At 43.8% G+C, this 20,145-nt stretch overlaps 1 protein-coding gene across 2 annotated transcripts in view; it reads left to right on the forward strand.

Moving 5' to 3' along the window:
- Positions 1-1,349: 1,349 nt before the first annotated feature.
- The window catches only part of LOC119976636 (zinc finger protein 271-like), a 31,785-nt gene continuing 12,989 nt past the window's right edge, over positions 1,350-20,145 (forward strand). The window contains exons 1-2 of one of the 2 annotated variants that reach the window (XM_038817274.1): positions 1,350-1,500; positions 2,491-3,975. In XM_038817274.1, coding sequence (XP_038673202.1) covers positions 3,109-3,975 — 867 coding nt within the window. In that variant the 5' untranslated portion in view covers positions 1,350-1,500; positions 2,491-3,108. Of the gene's footprint in view, positions 1,501-1,605; positions 1,768-2,490; positions 3,976-20,145 lie in introns of those variants that run through there. The other variant, XM_038817275.1, reaches the window with a different exon arrangement.

Genomic DNA, 20,145 nt, shown 5'->3' on the forward strand with positions numbered 1-20,145 from the left:
TACCTGTGAAATCTCACCACCATTGCCCTCGGGGAGTCTCCCATTCGCAGCTTCCTCGTGAGCGCTCTGTGAGCCCTGTTCACCTCCAAGGGTCGGGAGAATGTCCCCTCCCCCAGCAACTTCTCAAACATGCCCCTATGTATGACCCAGCGTCCGCTCCTTTGGACCCCTCCGGGAGCCTGGCGATTCTCAAATTCTGCTGGTGGGACCTATTCTCTAGGTCCTCCACCTTCTCCAGGAGCCTTTTCTCCTGGTCTCTCAGCAGCCCCACTTCCATCTCCACCGCAGTTTAATGTTCCTCCTGGTCAGCCTTCTCTACTAGGGGCAGCACGGTAGCATGGTGGTTAGCATAAATGCTTCACAGCTCCAGGGTCCCAGGTTCGATTCCCGGCTGGGTCACTGTCTGTGCTGAGTCTGCACGTCCTCCCCGTGTGTGCGTGGGTTTCCTCCGGGTTCTCCGGTTTCCTCCCCCAGTCCAAAGATGTGCGGGTTAGGTGGATTGGCCATGCTAAATTGCCCGTAGTGTCCTAAAAAATGTAAGGTTAAGGGGGGGTTGTTGGGTTACGGGTATAGGGTGGATACGTGGGTTTGAGTAGGGTGATCATTGCTCGGCACAACATCGAGGGCTGAAGGGCCTGTTCTGTGCTGTACTGTTCTATGTTCTATGTCTATGTCTACTTTCTGGATCGCCCAATCTTGGGCATCCAATCTAAGCTCCAGCCGTGGAATTGACTCTTTACTCGGGTCCAAGCAGTCCTGCTTCTGTTTGGCCCTCCTGGATAACTTGCATCAGATGCTCCATTGACCGGTGTCGACAAGCCAGAGCTCCGATCCTCCACCATGCTTTCTCCCACTGCAGCTTCAGCCCAAGCCTTCTCTGTTCGTCTGTTTCTTCCTTTGTGAGCACTTCTAGTCTGCCTCTCCATGCACCGATGTGGGAATCCAGTACACAATTGCCTCTATCATCGATTTTCCAAATCAAGTCCGGTAAAAAAAAATCGGGGGAAAAGGTCCAAAGGTCTGACCTGAGCGGGAGCCACCAAGTGTGCGACTTACTCCTTCATAGACGCCACCTGAAGTGCTATCGACATGAATGTTAACATTGCATTTGCCTTTCTAACTGCCGACTGAACCTGCACGTTAACCTTAAGAGAATCTTGAACGAGGACTCCTAAGTCCGTTTGTGCTTCTGATTTCCTAAGCATTTTCCTATTTAAAACATTTACCAGGTGAACTAAGACAGCGGCTCAAATAACAGATGAGACAATTATTCATATGGGACAATGACAAGTTTAAATCCCCACCTGATCTGCTGCTCAAAGTCCCTTTCTTTCACTGCTCAGTTTCCCAAACTTCAGGAAACTCCTGTTACTGCAGAAATATTTGGATTGTCTGTGAGAGACGTCAATCAGAGAGCCCACCCACTCTGCCCATTCTCTCCTCTTCCTCTACCACAGCTGCTTCACTTCCTGTAGGGACTCAAAACCAAGTCAGGAGATGGTGAGTGAAGGAGCAGAATTTACAATCATTACATTGCACAATATCCACACTAATGTTCAGGCAGTCTGACTATCCTGTGGGCAATCAGCTGTGGAAATGCCCCTTATGCTGTGTCAGAAGATCCAGCTCACAGACCTGTTTACTCGGTGCTTTGTGCTGAGCTGTTTGATTGGCTGTGTGTTGGATATTGAGTGTGTTTATTGGAAGCATTTCCCTTCTGATTTACAGGCTGAGTTTTGTTGATGGGTCATTTCTGAATATGAGAAGGTGAGGTGTAATTATCTGGGAAGAGATACATTTATTGAAACGTCTTGTAATGTCTTCTTTAAAGATTTTACCTGAAGGCCTCGGCCTTTCCCAGAAGCCTGGGCCTGGATTTGATAGTTTAGCCCAGTGCTGTGTGCGAGAGCTGAATTTGGGATGTGCAGCCTGAGTGAGTACAGAGTACAGTATCTAATTTCCGAGGATAAACCAGAACCCTTCAATCAGCTACATTTAAGAAATATTTTTCCTTAGCTTCCAACACTTACTGCCCAGTGTGTTTTCTTCAAATAATTTTGGAAAGCAAGGGGAGAAATTTCAAAATCTCCATTGAATTAACATTTTTCACAGAGTTTTTATTTTAAACATATACTCGAAAAGAGTAAAACTGGTCTTTGCCAGCACAATTTGAGCTCATGGTGAATTGATGGACACTCTACTGGACTGTCTTTTCCATTGTCCTCATGGTGACTGGGAAATGGGGTCGGGATGGAGGAAAGAAAGTAGCCACATTGTCAGCTCCTGATCATTATCCAGCGTCCCTGCTGGTAACATTGAGTGTGTGTGACAGTTAAGTGAGAAAAAGATAGGATTAGCATCTGATGTCCCACACAGGGGAATGGCAGACTGGCACTCGCTGTAGAATAGTCCCCAACTGAGGAATCTGCCCCTTCAGCAAAGGAGGAGAGTGAGTTGGGGGAAATCATGTTTTCTTTTCCTGTTTTACAGAAGGATTGCACAGTACATCACTGGAGAATACAGAGATTATAGACACCACAGATAGATCCTGACCATCACCCAAAGGATAACTGTACAACTGTGGGAAGACATCCAGTCTCTTCACAGCATTGATCAATAGAAACTCTTGGGCAGTGAAACCATCATCTGAAAATCAGCTTTGACAAAGAGTCATCTGGTCTCGGAATGTTAGCTCTTTTCTCTCCTTACAGATGCTGCCAGACCTGCTGAGATTTTACAGCATTTTTCTCTCTTAGTTTCCGATTCCAGCATCCGCAATAAATTGCTTTTATCTGAAAATCAGTTGGGACAGAGGAGCTTTGACATATCATCATATCTGAAACTGGTCAGTGGTGTCGAACCTTCCATCAAAAGCAACCTTTCCGAAGGTTTGGCTATGGGTGATCGGTCAGGGTGATGCTGGGAAGAATTGTGAGTGGACTCCAAGTGTGGTGAGAGCTTCAATCGTTCCATCGAACCTCGTGAACTACTGGCTCCTTCCTACACGTGGAGACTGTTCAAGTTTGAGGTGTTTGTCGGGGTCTGCAGAATTCATATAATCTTCTAAGCTGCATTTGTTACAACTACCGATACCACAAGAGCAGCCACATGGAAGGGAAACGATTCAGGTGTGATGTTTGTGATAAAGGTTTTGTCAATTCTACCAGGCTCCTGAGGCACCGGATGATTCACACAGGAGAGAAACCATTCAGATGTAATATATGCGATAAAGGTTTTGTAGATTCTACGAAGCTCTTAATGCACCAGTTAATTCACACGGGAGAGAAACCATTCAGGTGTGATGTTTGTGACAAGTCCTTCTCACGATTATCGACCCTCCGTCAGCACCAACGCATTCACACAGGTGAGAAACCATTTACATGTAAGGTGTGTGACAGATCATTCTCCGTTTTATCAACGCTCCGCAAACACCAGCACCTTCACACAGGGGAGAAACCCTTCACATGCAAAATGTGTGGCAAATCTTTCTCGGAGTCATTTTACCTGCGTAAACACCAGCGTATTCACACTGGGGAGAAACCCTTCACGTGTGAGGTGTGTGATAAGTCATTCACATGGTCATCAAGGCTGAGTGAACACAAACGTCTTCACACAGGGGAGAAACGCTTCACATGCAAAATGTGTGACAAATCATTCTCAGACTCATCGTATCTCCGTAAACACCAACGTCTTCATACAGGGGAGAAACCATTCACATGTGAGGTGTGTGACAAATCATTCACACTGTCATCAACCCTCAGTCAACATAAACGTCTTCACACGGGGGAGAAACCCTTCACATGCCAAACGTGTGAGAAATCATTCTCGCAGTTATCGAATCTCCACCGACACCAACGCGTTCGCACAGAGGAGAAGCCCTTCAGGTGTGATCTTTGTGAGATGACTTTCAAACGAAAAGACAGCCTTCTATCTCACCAGATGATTCACACAGGGGAGAAACCCTTCCCATGCAAGGTATGTGGAAAATTATTTTTGGAATCACTGGTTTCTTGTGTACACCGACATATTCACATATCTGGTCTGTAACAAATCATTCCCTGAGTCATTTTCCCTCTGTGCAAGGTAACACATTCACACAGGAGACAAACCATTCACATGTCTGGTATGTAACAAATAATTCTCGGACTAATCAGCCCTCTGCACACACTGGTGAGAAGCGCTTCATGTCCAAGCTGTGGGGCAAATCATTCTCACGGTCATCAGACCGACAGACACCACAGTCGCACTGCGGCATTTTAGTAATTTCTGTCGTTTGCCTTGGAGATGGTTCTGATATTGTTATAAGATTTATTTGAATTCAGATGTCCCCCTGGGTGCAGGCTGAAAACTGTCTCCAGCACTCGGAAAATGTGTCACAAGAGAGCACAGCAAAGTCTGGGCCATGATTTATTCAAAATTTTCAGTTCTTCCTTTAGGCAAAGCTGGCCCATAACACCCAGGAGCACTCAGTGACTGGAGAGAAGATTCTGTACGTCAAGGAGCTGACGGAACAGGAGGAGTTCACGAGAAAGCTTTTTAGCCTCTCCAACCCCACGATAACCAATGGCGGATCCGAAATGAGGATGAGTGAAGGTGATGTCAGCAGCTGAGTGTTTAAGCCATCTGTAGGAGAGTTAATTTATGTGACAAAAGATAATAATTGTGATTTTCTTCCTCTGACAGATACACAGGTGTCCATGGGCACATCAGATGGTGATGGAGGAGAGTTGGCAGCAACGTCCGAGATTCCTGAAAGGGCTGATGAGGAAGGGACGGAGGTGAATTCCTCACAGCAATGTGGCATGGCAGCTGCAGTGGAGGAGGGAGAGGAGTGTCAGGAGCATAAGATATCTGATTTGGAGGCTAGTGTTGATGAGTTCAAGTTAAATATTGTGTCCTGTGTGAAGGAGGAGGCCTGTGATGCTCTGGCTGCTGTGGTGGAGGGAGAGCACTCGGAACCTTCTGCAGGTGACGAATCTGCGGCTTTGGGAGCAGAAGCTCCGCCGCCTCCACGAACACACGGACAACATCAGGCCCATGATGCTGGTGAAGAAAATGAAGATGATCTGAAATCTCTTGAGCACTTACATCAGGAACATGTTGAAAGTACAGAGAGTTATCAGGCCACTTCTATATTACTTCAGGAAACTTTGACTGAATTTAAGATGGATGTTAGCCAGAATCTGCAAAGAAGCAATGAGATTCTTCAGCACTATCTACAAAGAAACACTGAGATTATTCAGCGGCATTTGCAAAGAAACATTGAGATTTTTCAGCAGCAGAATGAAGTTCTGAGACAGCAGAATGAGATTCTAAGACAGCAAGATGAAATTCAAAACCAGCATCTACAAAGAAACAATGAAATTTTTCAGCAGCAGAAAGTGGCTCTTTGTCATCTTCTGCAAAGAAGCAATGAGACTTTGAATGTAATGAGGCCAATTCTTTCTCAGATTGTAGCAACTGCACCATCTGGACAGCAGCAGCCCAGTGCAGAGACATCTGCTGCTGGACATGCCTTTGGTACTGGCGAGGTCACGTCATGGGGACAGGGAGGACACAGAACGTATTAGGATTCCACCCTCCAACACTGCCTCCTTTATCTCCCCTTCCTGAGGGATATTTTTCTCTCTGGGTTTTTGCTATGATAGAGCCTCACCATCATGAAGAGCATGGCGGAAGAAGCCCTAATCCGTGATTCCTGGCACCCACTACAGCAGTTCCCATTTCTGTGGGATCAGGTGTGGGCCGAATCGGAATTTTCCCATTTCACATAGGCAACTCCATAGAAATCAACAGCTGCCTCCACCAATGTGGTTTTGGGTGGGAGGTGTCTGAAACTAAATGTATGCAGAATAGTCCCAGTAGGAGCAAGTCAGAACTTTGAGGATTGTTTGGATGGATAAGATGCCCTTTTGTAGAGCATAAGCTCCCCAGACATCGTTGTGGGAGCTCTGCTCTTGCTTGGAAAGTGACAATGACCCAGAGGTTGATGCCAAAGTGATGATTTCTGAGGAAATTAGGGACATTTGATCTCGGCAGGGAAGCTGTGTGTGTGTGTGTGCGCGTGGGCGGATGTGACAGGGTAGGGACAGGGGCCGTCAACTGGTGAATAAAGAACATGCATAGAACTGTACAGCACAGTCCAGGCCCTTCAGCTCACGATGTTGTGCCGAACTAGTCTGAAACTAAGATCAAATCAACCTACTCCCAATCATTCTAGTGCACTCCATAGGCCTATCCAATAACCACGAAAGTTCCTAAAGTGTCCGACTCCACTACCATAGCTGGGAGTGCGTTCCACGCCCCAACCACTCTCTGAGTAAAGAACCTACTATAGACATAGTAGACATCCCTCCTATATCTTCCACCATGAACGTTATAGTTATGCCCCTTTCCAACAGCTACATCCACCCGAGGAAAAAATCGCTGAACGTCCACTCTATCTATCCCTCTCATCATCTTATACACCTCAATTAAGTCACCTCATCCTCCTTCGCTCCAGTTGCTCCCTCAACTGTTTCTCATAAGACCTACCCTTCAATCCAGGCAGCATCCTGGTAAATCTCCTTTACACCCCTTCCAATGCTTCCACATCCTTCCTTTAATGAGGTGACCAGAACTGTACCAATATTCCAAATATGGTCTCACCAAGGTCTTGTACAGTTACATAGAACATAGAACAGTACAGCACAGCACAGTTGCAGCATAACCTCACGGCTCTTAAACTCAATCCCCATGTTAATAAATGCTAACATGCTATAGGCTTTCTTCGCGGCTCTATCCACTTGGGTGGCAACTTTCAGAGATCTATGGACATGAACTCGAGATCTCTCTGCTCCTCCATTCTCAGAACCCGGCCGTTAACCCTGTAATCCGCATTCAAATTTGTCTACCAAAATGAATCACCTCACACTTATCAGAGTTAAACTCCATCTGCCACTTTTCAGCCCAATTCTGCATCCTATCAATGTCTCTTTACAGCCTACAACAGCCTTCCACATTATCCATTACTCCACCAATCTTTGTGTCATCAGCAAATTTACTAACCAAACCTTCAAGTCCATCATCCAAGTCATTGATGAAAATCACAAAGAGCAGAGGACCCAGCACTGATCCCTGTGGTGCACCGCTGGTGACTAGGCTCCAGGATGAAAATTTACCATCTACCACCACTCTCTGTCTTCTATGTGATAGCCAGTTACTGATCCAATCGGCAAATTTCCCTCTATGCTATGCCTCCTTACTTTCTGCATGAGCTGACCATGGGGCACCTTTATCAAACGCCTTACTAAAATCCGTGTATACGACATCAACTGGTCTACCTTCATCTATGTACTTAGTTACCACCTCAAAGAATACAATAAACTTGTGAGGCAAGACTACCCCTCATAAATCCGTGCTGACTATCCTGGATGTAGCTATATCTTTCCAAATGATTATAAATCCTATCCCTCAGGACCCTTTCCAATAATTTACCTGTGACTGAAGTGAGACTAACCAGCCTATATTCCCAGGGTTATATCTATTCCCTTTCTTGAACAAGGGACAACATTCGCCTCTCTCCAGTCTTCTGGCACTATTCCTGTAGACAGTGAGGACATAAAGATCAAAGCCAAAGGCTCTGCAATCTCATCCCTCGCCTCCCAAAGAATCCTAGGATATAACCCCCCAGGACCAGGGGACATATCTATCCTCAGGCTTCTCAGAATTTCTAACACATCTTCCTTTCGAATATCTATGTCCTCCAGCCTACCAGCCTGTATCACACTATCCTCCTCAACAGCATGGCCCCTCTCCTTTGTGAACATTGAAGAAAAGTAATCATTTAGGAGCTCTCCTATATCTTCAGACTCCATGCACACGTTCCCACTACTGTCCTTGACCGGCCCTAACTTCACCTTGGTCATTCTTTTATTCCTCACATAAGTGTAAAAAGCCTTGGGGTTTTCCTTGATCCTACCCGCCAAGGACTTCTCATGCCCCTTCCTAGCTCTCCTAAGCTCTTTCTTGAGCTTCTTCCTAGCTATCTTGTATCCCTCAAGTGCCCTAACTGAACCTTGTTTTCTCATCCTTACATAAGCCCCATTCTTCCACTTGACAAGACATTCAACCTCTTTTGTAAACCAGGTTCCCTCACTCGACTATTTCCTCCCTGCCTGACAGGGACATACATATCAAGGACACAAAGTATTTGCTCCTTGAACAAGCTCCACATCTCAATTGTGCCTATCCCTGACAGTTCCTGTTTCCATCTTATGCTCTCCAATTCTTGCCTAATCGCATCGTAATTACCCTTCCCTCAGTTATAAACCTTGCCCTGCCGTATGTTCCTCTCCCTCTCCATTGCTATCATTTTTAAATTTTATTCTCGTTTTTAAAGCACATAAACAGATCATTTGGCCCATATCTTTTCTACTTTGCAACTTCTAAATTAAAAAAAACGTAGAATACCAATTCTTTTGTCCAATTATGGGGGAATTTAGCATGATCAATTCACCTACCCTGCACATCTTTTTGGGTTGTGGAGGTGAGACCCACTCAAAAACAGCGAGAACATGCAAACGCCACATGGATAGTGACCGGGTTCTACTCTACTTATGCTCCACATGAGCTTTCTCATGAAATGGTGATTGATACCCAGCTGCACAGGTCTGCGATTTTGCAGAAATCCAGTGATGTCGCACCGCTGCGCCCAACCTGCCGGTACCCTCTGCACATGTGTCATGATATCACCGTGGACATACACCATCATCCTGATTCTGTGTTGTAAATACCCTGGAATGTTTATTTAGTTCCATTTGTTTCTGGCAGTGTTTCATCTTAATAAATATATTCATTTTAGTTTGTAATAGTTTGACAGTGTGACATTTACTACTTTTAAAATGAGACGGGAAAGTGAGAGGCAACCCACGTATGTGGTCTCTGGGGTATTATAAAGTCATTAATGGTAGGTCCATCCTGCGAAGCACTGATGGAGGTGATCTTGTGGTGCAGTGAGTAGCTTCCCTAATTCTGAGCCAGAAGCTCTGGGTTCGAGTCCCACCCCAGGACTTGATGACCAAGAACATAAGAACTAAGAGCAGGAGTAGGCCATCTGGCCTTTTGAGCCTGCTCTGCCATTCACTAAGATCATGGCAGATCTTTTTGTGGACACAGCTCCGCTCACTGTAACCTTTTATTACTTTACTGTTCAAAAATCTATCAATCTTTGCATTAAAACCTTTTAACGGGGTAGCCTCAACTGCTTCAACAGGGAATACCACAGATTCACGACCCTTTGGGTGAAGAAGTTCCTCCTCCGGTCAGTCCGAAATCACGACCCCTTATTTTGAGGCTATGCACCCTAGTTCTAGTTTCACCCGCCAATGGAAACAACCTCCCTGCTTCTATCCTATCTATTCCCATCATAATTTTATATGTTTCTATAAGATTCCATTCATTCTTCTAAATTCCAATGAGTATAGTCCCAGTCTACTTAGTCTCTCCTCATAAGTGGCCTTAGTATTATGAAGTTTATTCAATTCAGGGTTACCGGTTGTTCTTGTACATTGCTGAAACTCAGTAGAAATTCAAGTTAAAAAAACTTGTCAGGTGCAAATAAGAATTGTTCTATTTGGAGTTCATTGGTTACAACTTGAAAATCATTTAAAAGGTAGTTTGTAGACAATTCGATTTTCTTCAAAGAATCACAGCAATTATCTTCTGAGACAATCACCCGAACACAACTTTAAAAGTCAAAGTCTGAAGTCAAAGTCTGAAAATGAAATATGAATACAGAACTCTTTTCTAACTATCTTCCTTTACTTTTGTCTCTCTCTGTCTCTCTCTGTCTGTCTCGCTCTCTCTTTTTCTTTCTCTCTAAATGGTGGCCAAATCGTCCATGGATATACTATTTCATATCTGTCTTAAGCGATCCGATCACACCCCAATATAATCCTAATTGGTTTGGGTTAGACTCAAACACATTTGATTTGATAGCAAGCTGTTCATCTTCACTATGTAACATTACTTCCAATTGTTGCCTGCTTGTATATTTTTCATGGGATATGATTCAACCTAATCTCGAGCGGCGTGAGAACCGTGCAATCCTTCATTCTTATTCCTCATTGCCATGGATTCAACCCTTGTCCTTGGAAAAATGTAATGATCTTATCAGACTTCTGATATCTGTCTTAAGCGATCCGATCATACCCCAATATAATCCTAATTGGTTTGGGTTAGACTCAAACACATTTGATTTGATAGCAAGCTGTCCATCTTCACTATGTAACAGTACTTCCAATTGTTGCCTGCTTGTATATTTTTCATGGGATATGATTCAACCTAATCTCGAGCGGCATGACTGAGTTTGGAAATTATATAGTTTCTTTCATTTTAAAACTGGGAATTAATATTTATGCTTTAAGCAGCTTTTTACCTATATTAAGTGTATTTAAAATACCTGGCTTCTACAATAAGTTAATCCTGTCAACTCCAAATTCAACCTAGTGAACGTCCTCTGCACCCACTCCAGTGCCAGAACATCCTTTCTCAAGTAAGGAGACCAAAACTGTACACAGTACTCCAGGTGTGGCCTCACCAGCACCCTATATAGCTGCAACATAACTTCCCTGCTTTTAAACTCCATCCTTCTACCAATTGTCATGCGAGTGTCCCTTTGAGAAAGGTTTGGTCTCATCATGTGACTTGTAACATGGCTTCAGTGACGTCATTTGTGGGTGGAGCTGGGCGTTGGCTGTCAGGTGAGAGGGGGTTTTTTTTGTTTCATGTTTTGGTCGGTTGCTTTGGACTGCAGAAGGAGAAAGAAGTCTGTCCCTGTTTTTCTCTGTTTTCATTTTAAAAGCTGTTCCAGCGAAAAAGCACATTTGGTGTGGCAAAACTGCCGTGGTAACTTTAAAGATAGAGTTGCTTTCCGGAAGGAGTTTGAATCTGCTGGTTGGAACTGGATCAGAATTTCAGGGAAGGGACCAGTCCCAGTCAAGTGAGAATACAGTGTGGTGGGCCACGCCCTTGAAAGGGTTTTGATTTATTGGATTATGTTATTGAATTGGAACAGCTAAGGGGGTATACATTAAGTGTTATATACATAGAATACAGTAGCTGTTGTGTTGTCTTTATGTTTGTAATTGATAAAAAAATCTTGCTGTGTTTACATAATTTATATATATATGTTTACCACATTCTTAGAATAAACCTTGTTTTGATTAAAGCGCCTCGGAAGTCTGATGAATCACTCCTGAAGGGAAGGCTTTCGTGCTCATCCTAGCTAAATTCGACATAAAGGTTATAGGTCAGGTGAATTTCATAATACACTTTGGAGTTTGTAAGCTCTGGCCCTTAACAAATTGGGTGCTCGTCTGATAAAAGTCTATCCTTCGTGATTGGGTTGGTTAGTGAACTTATAAATAATGAGGGGTGAGCATATTTGTGTTTGCTTTTCAGGTGTTGTATTCCAGTTTAAATAGGAAGTGTGTTGTGGACAATGGCTCTTTCAATGGCTCAGACATTTATGGGGGTGGAGAAGGTCATGCGCGGAACCTTACAAATGGTGACTAAAACGAGGCTTTTAGAATTGGCAAAAACATTGCAGTTAACATTGCCTGACGAAGTACAGAAAGAAGAGGTAATTGCGGCGTTAGCTGAGCATTTAAAATTGCCTGAGACAGTGTCAAAATCATTGGAACTGGCAAGAATTGAATTACAGATTAAACAGTTTGAACATGAAAAAGAATTAAAGCTGCTTGAATTACAGATCAGGGCTCAAGAAAAGGAAAGAATAGCCCAGCAGAACAAAAAGCCAGAGAAAAGGAGGAACAAAAAGCCCAAGAAATGAAACTGCTTGAATTAAAAGGAAAGGGGAAAAAGAGAGAGAGACTTTGAACTACGGAAACTGGCCATGAAAAGTGAAAGTCAGGTAAAATTTGCGGAGGTAAAATGAGTACATTCTGAGGATGTGAGAAAATGCAAGAGCTTCATAGTCTAAGGCTTGGTGGGGATCGATTTAAATATGTCCAAGCATTACTAAGGTTTGATGAGAAGGATGTAGAAACCCTTTTCATTTCATGTGAGAAGGTGGCTAAACAAATGAAATGGCCACAGGACTGATTCGAACAAAGTTGGTAGGCAGAGGTAGTGAACTGCATAACTATCAGAGGAGGTATCTGGGATGAATGAGGAGGTTAAAAACCCATCTTAAGTGCATATGAACTAGTGCCTGAAGCCGACAAAGGTTTAGAAAATTAAAGAAAGAACCTGATCAAACATACATAGAGTTTGAAAGGATTAAACAGAGTAATTTTGATAGGTGAATATGGGCTTTGAAAATAGACCAAACGTATGAAGCACACAGAGAAATTATAATTTTGGAGGTTTCTAAAAGTTCAGTTCCTGATGGAGTGAGAACTCATGTGGAAGAGCAGAGGGTTAAAACTGAGATTAGCAGTAGAAATGGCAGATGATTATGAATTAGTTCAGAAATCAAAGTTTGGTTTCTAATATCAGTTTCAGCCTGTGAGGGATAGAAACTGGGGAAAAGAGAAATACTCAAGTGGTAAAGATAAAGGAGATCTGATGGGAGATAATAAGGATAGTGTACCTCAGATTAAAAAAGAAATCCAGGAGGGTGGAAGAGAAATTATAAGATTCAGATGTTTTTACTGAAATAAAGTAGGTCATGCAAAGTCACAGTATTGGGGGTTTAAGAAAAGCACTGGGAAGGCTGATGTGGTAAAATAGGATAAGCCAATGGGTTTGTTAAAATGGTAAAGGAAGGGCAGCACGGTGGCCTAGTGGTTAGCACAACCGCCTCACGGTGCTGAGGTCCCAGGTTCGATCCCGGCTCTGGGTCACTGTCCGTGTGGAGTTTGCACATTCTCCCCGTGTCTGCGTGGGTTTCGCCCCCACAACCCAAAAACGTGCAAGCTAGGTGGATTGGCCACTCTAAATTGCCCCTTAATTGGAAAAATGATTGGGTACACTAAATTTATTTTTAAAAAAATGGTAAAGGAAAGCCCAATTGAAGCGATGGAGGTGCAAAATAATGTACAGCCTGATCAAGGGGCGATTGATAAGCAGGTGCCAGATCTCTTTAAAGAATTTACTTGTGTGCATACAGTTTACTTGTGTACCAGGTGGAATAGATAAAGAAGTCAAAATTTTAAGACATACTGGGGCTTGTTAATCTTTGATGGTAAGAGATGAGGAGTTATGCAATTTGGGAGGACTATTGCCAGACAAAGTGGTGATATGTGGAATTCGGGTGAGACGAGTATTCTGTTATGTAAGATGAGATTGGAAAGTCCAGTGAAGAGTGATTAAGTGGTAGTAGGAGTAATAGCGAAATGATGTTGTCCAGGAATACAGTTTATCTTGGGTAACGATATAGCTGGATCTCAGGTGGGAGTGATGTGAGTGTGGTCACAACCCGGAAAACTGGCTCCCTTCCCGTCAGTGACAGACGATCTAGCCAAACTGCTTCAATTGGAAAATAAAGAATGCTGCCTAAAACACAGCTGTCATGATTTGAACAGTGCCATCTTTGGTTGATAAGGGTAGCATGGTGGTTAGCACAATTGCTTCAGAGCTCCAGGGTCTCAGGTTCGATTCCCGGCTTGGTTCACTGTCTGTGCGGAGGTCTGCACGTTCTCCCCGTGTGTGCGTGGGTTTCCTCCGGGTGCTCCGGTTTCCTCCCACAAGTCCCGAAAGACGTGCTGTTAGGTAATTTGGACATTCTGAATTCTCCCTCTGTGTACCCAAACAGGCAGTGGAATGTGTCGACTAGGGGCTTTTCACAGTAACGTCATTGCAGTGTTAATGTAAGCCTATTGGTGATAATAAAGATTATTAAAACACATGCAGGCATGGGGAGAACGGCAAACACCCCAAAGACAGTGACTCAAGGCCTGAATTGAATTGTGAAAATGTCTCTTAAAACTCCCAAGTTTTAACCTGTGCTACCGTACCACCCCAACACAGTTTGCGTTTCACTCTGTTATTACATTGCCACTGCTTCAGACAATGAATCAATATAAATCTCTTGTGCTGAACAGTCTTTCACGTCCACAAAATCCCTAACTCCCTGCTCAGACTAAATTCACTCCCAGGGCCCGAGTCTGTGGTCACAACCCGGAAAACTGGCTCCCTTCCCGTCAGTGACAGACGATCTAGCCAAACTGCTTCAATTGGAAAATAAAGAATGCTGCCTAAAACACAGCTGTCATGATTTGAACAGTGCCATCTTTGTTCCAGGCTGCTGCTTAGTCCATCAGTGGCAATGTAATAACGGAGTAAAACACAAACTGTTGGCAAAATATGCAGCTTTTTATCTCACTCCATCAGCACAGAGACAGACAGTTCGGCCCATCTGCTTTCTACAGGTGCTTACGCTCCACATGAGCTTTCTCCCAACCTATTTTATCTCACACTATCAGCAGATCCTCCTATTCCTTTCTTCCTCATCTACTAGCCTCGCTTCCCATGAAACAATTTGTCTCATTCTCTATGAGTAAGTTTAACATTCAGATTCCCTTTGGAAAGAAGTTTCTCCTGAATTCCTCATTGGATTGATTATTTACCATCTTACATTTCCTGTCCCCAGTTTTGGACTCCCCCAAACAAGTTGGAACAACATCTCTCTATTTACCTCCAAATTCTTAATTTTATAGTTCATCATTTAAAGATTTAAATGATATCCCCCCTCAGTGTTCTATTTTCTAGGGAAAACAGTGCTAGACTGTTCAGTCTTTCCTGATGGTTACAGTTTCTCAATACTCAATATCATCCATCTCAATTTTTTTGGCATCTTCTCAAGTTCCTTTCCGTCCTTTTTCAATATTTGTTCTAACTGCACAGCTCTTCAAGTGTTGTCCAAACAATGTTCTGGACAAGTTCAATATCACTTCTCTGCTTGTCAATTGTATTCCTCAAACAAATGGCCCCAGTGAAATTGTTCGATTTTATAGAAAAATGTCCTTGTTGAGCTGCCCAGCTACTTTTAACGATTGATGAATCTGTAGTTCTGTCCTTGCACAACGTATTTATGACCTTTAACCCTCCATAACCTCTCCTCCTTTGCTGAAGGGGCTGGCTTCTCGGTTAGAGACTGTTCCACAGTGAGTGCCAGTCTGCTATTCCCCTGTGTGGGGGATCAGATGCAAGTCCTTTTTATCACGTGACTGTTACACACCCTCTGTTTCCTGTAGGGACACAGGAGAGTGACGAGGAGCAGAGAAAAATAAAAAACAAAATATTGCCCTTCAGGGAAGGGAACCTGTTCCAGCTGCCTAGTCTGGTCTACATGTGACTCCAGTCCACACTACGTGGTTGACTCTGAACTGCCCTCTGAAGTAGCCCAGCAAACAATAATATACAATCAGTACAAAGTGCAATAATAAAAGGGAAATCAAGCAGATCTGGACATTCCTGACATTGTCTCTGAATAAGATTAAAGTGTCCTCACCATCCTTGGGTTGTCTTTTCCCACTGGCAGGTGGGGAAATTCCTCAATATTGACTCCCTGGAGTCTCATGGCTTCAGGTCAAATAAATTCAAAACTACCACTCCCCTCCCATTGGTAAGATTTTAGAGTCTGTAATTAATGAGATCGCGAAGTACTTGGAAGTGCATGGTAAAATAGGACTGAGTCAGCACGGCTTTGTTAAAGGGAGGTCGTGTCTGACAAATCTGTTAGAGTTCTTTGAGGAGGTAACAAGAAGTTGGACTGAGGAGAACCAGTGGATGTGATTTATTTAGATTTCCAGAAGGCCTTTGACAAGGTGCCACATAGGAGACTGTTAAAATAAGTTAAAAGCCCATGGTGTTCAGGGTGAGATCCTGGCAAGGATAGAGGATTGGTTGACTAGCAGAAGCAGAGAGTGGGGATAAAGGGGTCTTTTTCAGAATGACAGCCGGTGACTAGTGGTGTGCCTCAGGGGTCTGTGCTGGGAGCACAACTTTTCAAAATATATATTAATGATCTGGAAGAAGGAACTGAAGGCACTGTTGCTAAGTCTGCAGAAGATACAAATATCTGTAGAGGGACAGGTAGTATTGAGGAAGCAAGGGGGCTGCAGAAAGATTTGGACAAGCAATGAAGTGGCAAATGAAATATAATGTGGAAAAATGTGAGGTTATGCACTTTGGAAGGAGGAATTTAGGCATAGACTATTTTCTAAATGGGAAATGCTTTGGAAATCAAACGCACAAAGGGACTTGGGAGTCCTTGTTCACGATTCTCTTAAGGTTAATGTGCAGGTTCAGTCAGCAGTTAAGAAGGCAAATGCAATGTTAGCATTCATGTCAAGAGGATGTACCAGGGATGTACGTCTGAGACTGTATAAGGCTCTGGTCAGACTCCATTTGGAGTATTGTGAGCAGATTTGGGCCCTGTGTCTAAGGAAAGATGTGCTGGCCTTGGAAAGGGTCCAGAGGAGGTTCACAAGAATGATCCCTGGATTGAAGCACTTGTCATATGAGGAACGTTTGAGGACTCTGGGTCTGTTCTCGTTGGAGTTTAGAAAGATGAGGGGGATCTTATTGAAACTTACAGGATACTACGAGGCCTGGATAGCGTGGACATGAAGAGGATGTTTCCACTTGCAGGAAAAACTAGAACCAGCGATCACCATCTCGGACTGAAGACACAATCCTTTAAAACAGAGATGAGGAGGAATTTCTTCAGCAAGAGGGTGGTGAATCTGTGGAACTCTTTGCCACAGAAGACTCTGGAGGCCAAGTCACTGAGTTTTTTTAAGACAGAGATCGATAGGTTCTTGATTAATAAGGAGATCAGGGGTTATGGGGAGCAGGCAGGTGAATGGGGATGAGAAAATATCAGCCGATTGAATGACGGAGCAGACTCGATGGGCCGAATGGCCTAATTCTGCTCCTATGTCTTATGGTCTTAATCATTACTGGGATGTTGACTAAGGACATATCCGAAAACTGGATAACCATGAGGTGCAGTGAGCCATCAGTAGCAGCAGGATTGTATCCACCGCAATCACAGCACGGCACAGCATTCATTCATCAATTATCATCAAACCAGTAGATGCACATGTCAGGAGCATCTGTAGGTAAGTCCAAGTTTAAACCAATTGGTCTACAGAGCGCTACATGCAGACATGCATACCAAGAGTGGCTGGTAATAAACAGAGTTGAACCCCCACAACCAACAGATCAGAGCAAAACTCTTGTCGACTTACCTTAGTTTGTCGAGAGTTGTGGACATCAGTTCAGTAACAAGAGGAGGCAGCTCTGTGAACACCTCCGTTCTCAGCAATGTTAGAGCCCAGAACATGAGTACAAGACACAACGTTAAAGTGTCTGCAGCCAAATATAGTGGGTGGATGTTCAAACCCAGCCTGCTCCTGAGGTGCTGGGAGACCACTCCAGACCACTCAAATCCTGCCCACTGTCGAGAAGGCTCGAGTCAGGAATGGGTTATCAATGTGAAGTTTGTAAGACTATTTTGTGTTCAATATTCTTTGTAATTTAAGGTAAAATAAAATACATTGGAAAGGATGATTAGTCGAAGTTTGTACAACTCTGCCTGGCAACAGGCAGGAGACTTCGTAACCACGGGTACAGGTCGGCATTTGCTAAGCAAAATGTAAAGTGATCAACAGCTGAAAACAAAGTCCGGAGCAGCAGGGACAACACCATAGGGACATCTTGCAGTTGGCGGTCTTTATATATACAAGTGTTTATATTTTCACTTTCCTGACTATGTTACCCGGGGGTGGGGGGGGGGGGGGTGGGAGGTAGTGGAGAGATAGAGAGAGGGTGGTCTTGGGATTTGAAAAGACAAAAAACACCCAGATCCCAACACACAGACAGAGATGACCATTCAAAGTCCACAGGATAGTAACCAGCTCCCAACACACACACACACACACAACTCAACAATAGGAAATCATGTCAGAATACTCAGACACTCTGCTCCTCACAGAAAATTACACCTCACCTCATTGCATTGTTCTTGTCGGATGGCCTTATTTATTACAAGAACACTTGTAGTTAAAGCTATAAACAGTTTATTAAAATTAACTGTGGGTAAACTATATATAAGAGAACAGATAAATAACAAGAGAATTATGCACATGCAGCCTCTCCGACTTCCTCGAACCAGTCTTAGGTCAGCTGACTTTACATTCACTGAAATACTAGTGAGACTCCTTGTGGTTATTCGGTGAATTACAACACAACCATGAGATCACAACAACCTTTCCTTTGAAAGAATAAATTATTATTGTCACAAGTTGGCTCACATTAACACTGCAATGAAGTTACTGTGAAAATCCCCTGTTCGCCACATTCCGGCGCCTGTTCGGGGACACAGAGAGAGAATTCAGAATGTCCAATTCACCTAACAGCATGTCTTTCGGGACTTGTGGGAGTAAACCGGAGCACCCAGAGTCAGTCCACACAGGAAGAACGTGCAGACTTCACACAGCGATCCAAGCGGGAATCGAACATGGGACCCTGGCACTGTGAAGCAACAGTGCTAACCACTGTGCTACCATGCCGAATACATTATCACCATATAATATAATCTTTATTGTCACAAGTAGGCTTATACTGCAATGGTTACTGTGAAAAGCCCTCAGACGCCACATTCCGGTGCCTGTTCGGGTACACAGAGGGAGAATTCAGAATGTCCAAATTACCTAACAGCACCTCCTTAGGTAATTTGGACATTTTGAATTCTCCCTCTGTGTACCTCAGTATATTTACATATATCATGAGTCTAACAGTATTTATTTTACATTTTTAAAAACTGGTTTGGCATATATATATATACACACACACACAAGAACAGCAAGCATAGTAAGTACAAATAGTCCAAATCTACAAATAGAGTCGATGAGGTTTTCTTCTGACTCTGCTTGAACTTCTCAAAGTTTGACCTTGCATCACAGAACTTGTAGATTCAATGTTCTCCGTGATATTCTCCTGCTCAGGAACTGCTGAACTATCTGACACTGCAGCAGACGTTGATTCTGACATACATTCTCATCCATCATGTTGTTGTGAAAGTCTTCTCTGGTTTTCAAGATGATTTCTTCTGAAAACCACCCCAGCCTCAGTCTGTACATTGTAGCAATGTGGTGCTACTTCTTCAAGTACAATGGCTTTTTTAGACTAATTGCCTGAAGCTTCTACTCTCACAATGTCATCACCACTCAGAGGTTTCCTGAAGTGGAAAAAGTGCCACACTCTGAGTAGTGATGACATTGTGAGAGTAGAAGATTCAAGACTCTCTCAGAGAACTGCTTTTGTTTTGCTTTAATGTTTAGCATTTCCTGCAGTACTCCTCCTTAGCCAACTATGGTACCACTGTCCTCCTTAGCCAATTATAGAAGTGTGGTACACAACCTTCTATTCATGAGTAACTCTGCTGGCTCAGCTCTCTGATCGATGGCTGCGACAGCCAATCGGGATAGAGGAACCATATGTCCTGCCAGAAATAAACGTGTCAGTCACCCCATGCAGCAAATCATATAAGAGGTGGGACATTGTTACTCCATGCTCTGTCCAGTCTGCACAGCTGCTTTCCAGACCGACTCTCATCCTTTCGGAACTACATTACTGCACACTGCATTTGTTCCCGGAGCCTGCGCAGTGAGGAGTGGCAGTATGGAATCAGGGCACAGCCAGCTTGCGGTGCCTGATGGGAAGTGCAGGTCTGTCACACACAGCGGCAGTTGGTGCCCAGCGTTCGGTAGTGGGAATGTGAGGAAGCGCTAGCCCGAGAGGCTGAATCGAATTGAAAAGCAGAGATTGACCCTTGGGAAGAACCAGAGCGATGGCGATGGGAAGATTCACCATTGCAGCAGATTCTCTGTGTAGAACTGAAGAGGGAAAAGTGGCACAAGTCAGAGCAGCCACACTGACTGCACAACACAGAAGAGTTTCAGGAGGAGGATAGTGTGGTCAGGCATGTCAATGGCTGAAGAGAGGTGACACAAGAACTGTGGTTGGTAATTCAGCCCTCGAACCTGCTCTGCCATTCAATAAAATCGAGGTTGATCTCATCTCGGCCTCATCTCCAACTTCTTGCCTGCTCCCCATAACCCAATTCTACACAAATCTTTTTTTTGCAGCCCAGATGAGATAGCATTAAAACAGAAATTCTGGACAATCCCA

This window comes from Scyliorhinus canicula, chromosome 13 (genome assembly GCF_902713615.1).
Source record: "Scyliorhinus canicula chromosome 13, sScyCan1.1, whole genome shotgun sequence".
In the NCBI taxonomy this organism is placed as follows: Eukaryota; Metazoa; Chordata; class Chondrichthyes; order Carcharhiniformes; family Scyliorhinidae; genus Scyliorhinus; species Scyliorhinus canicula.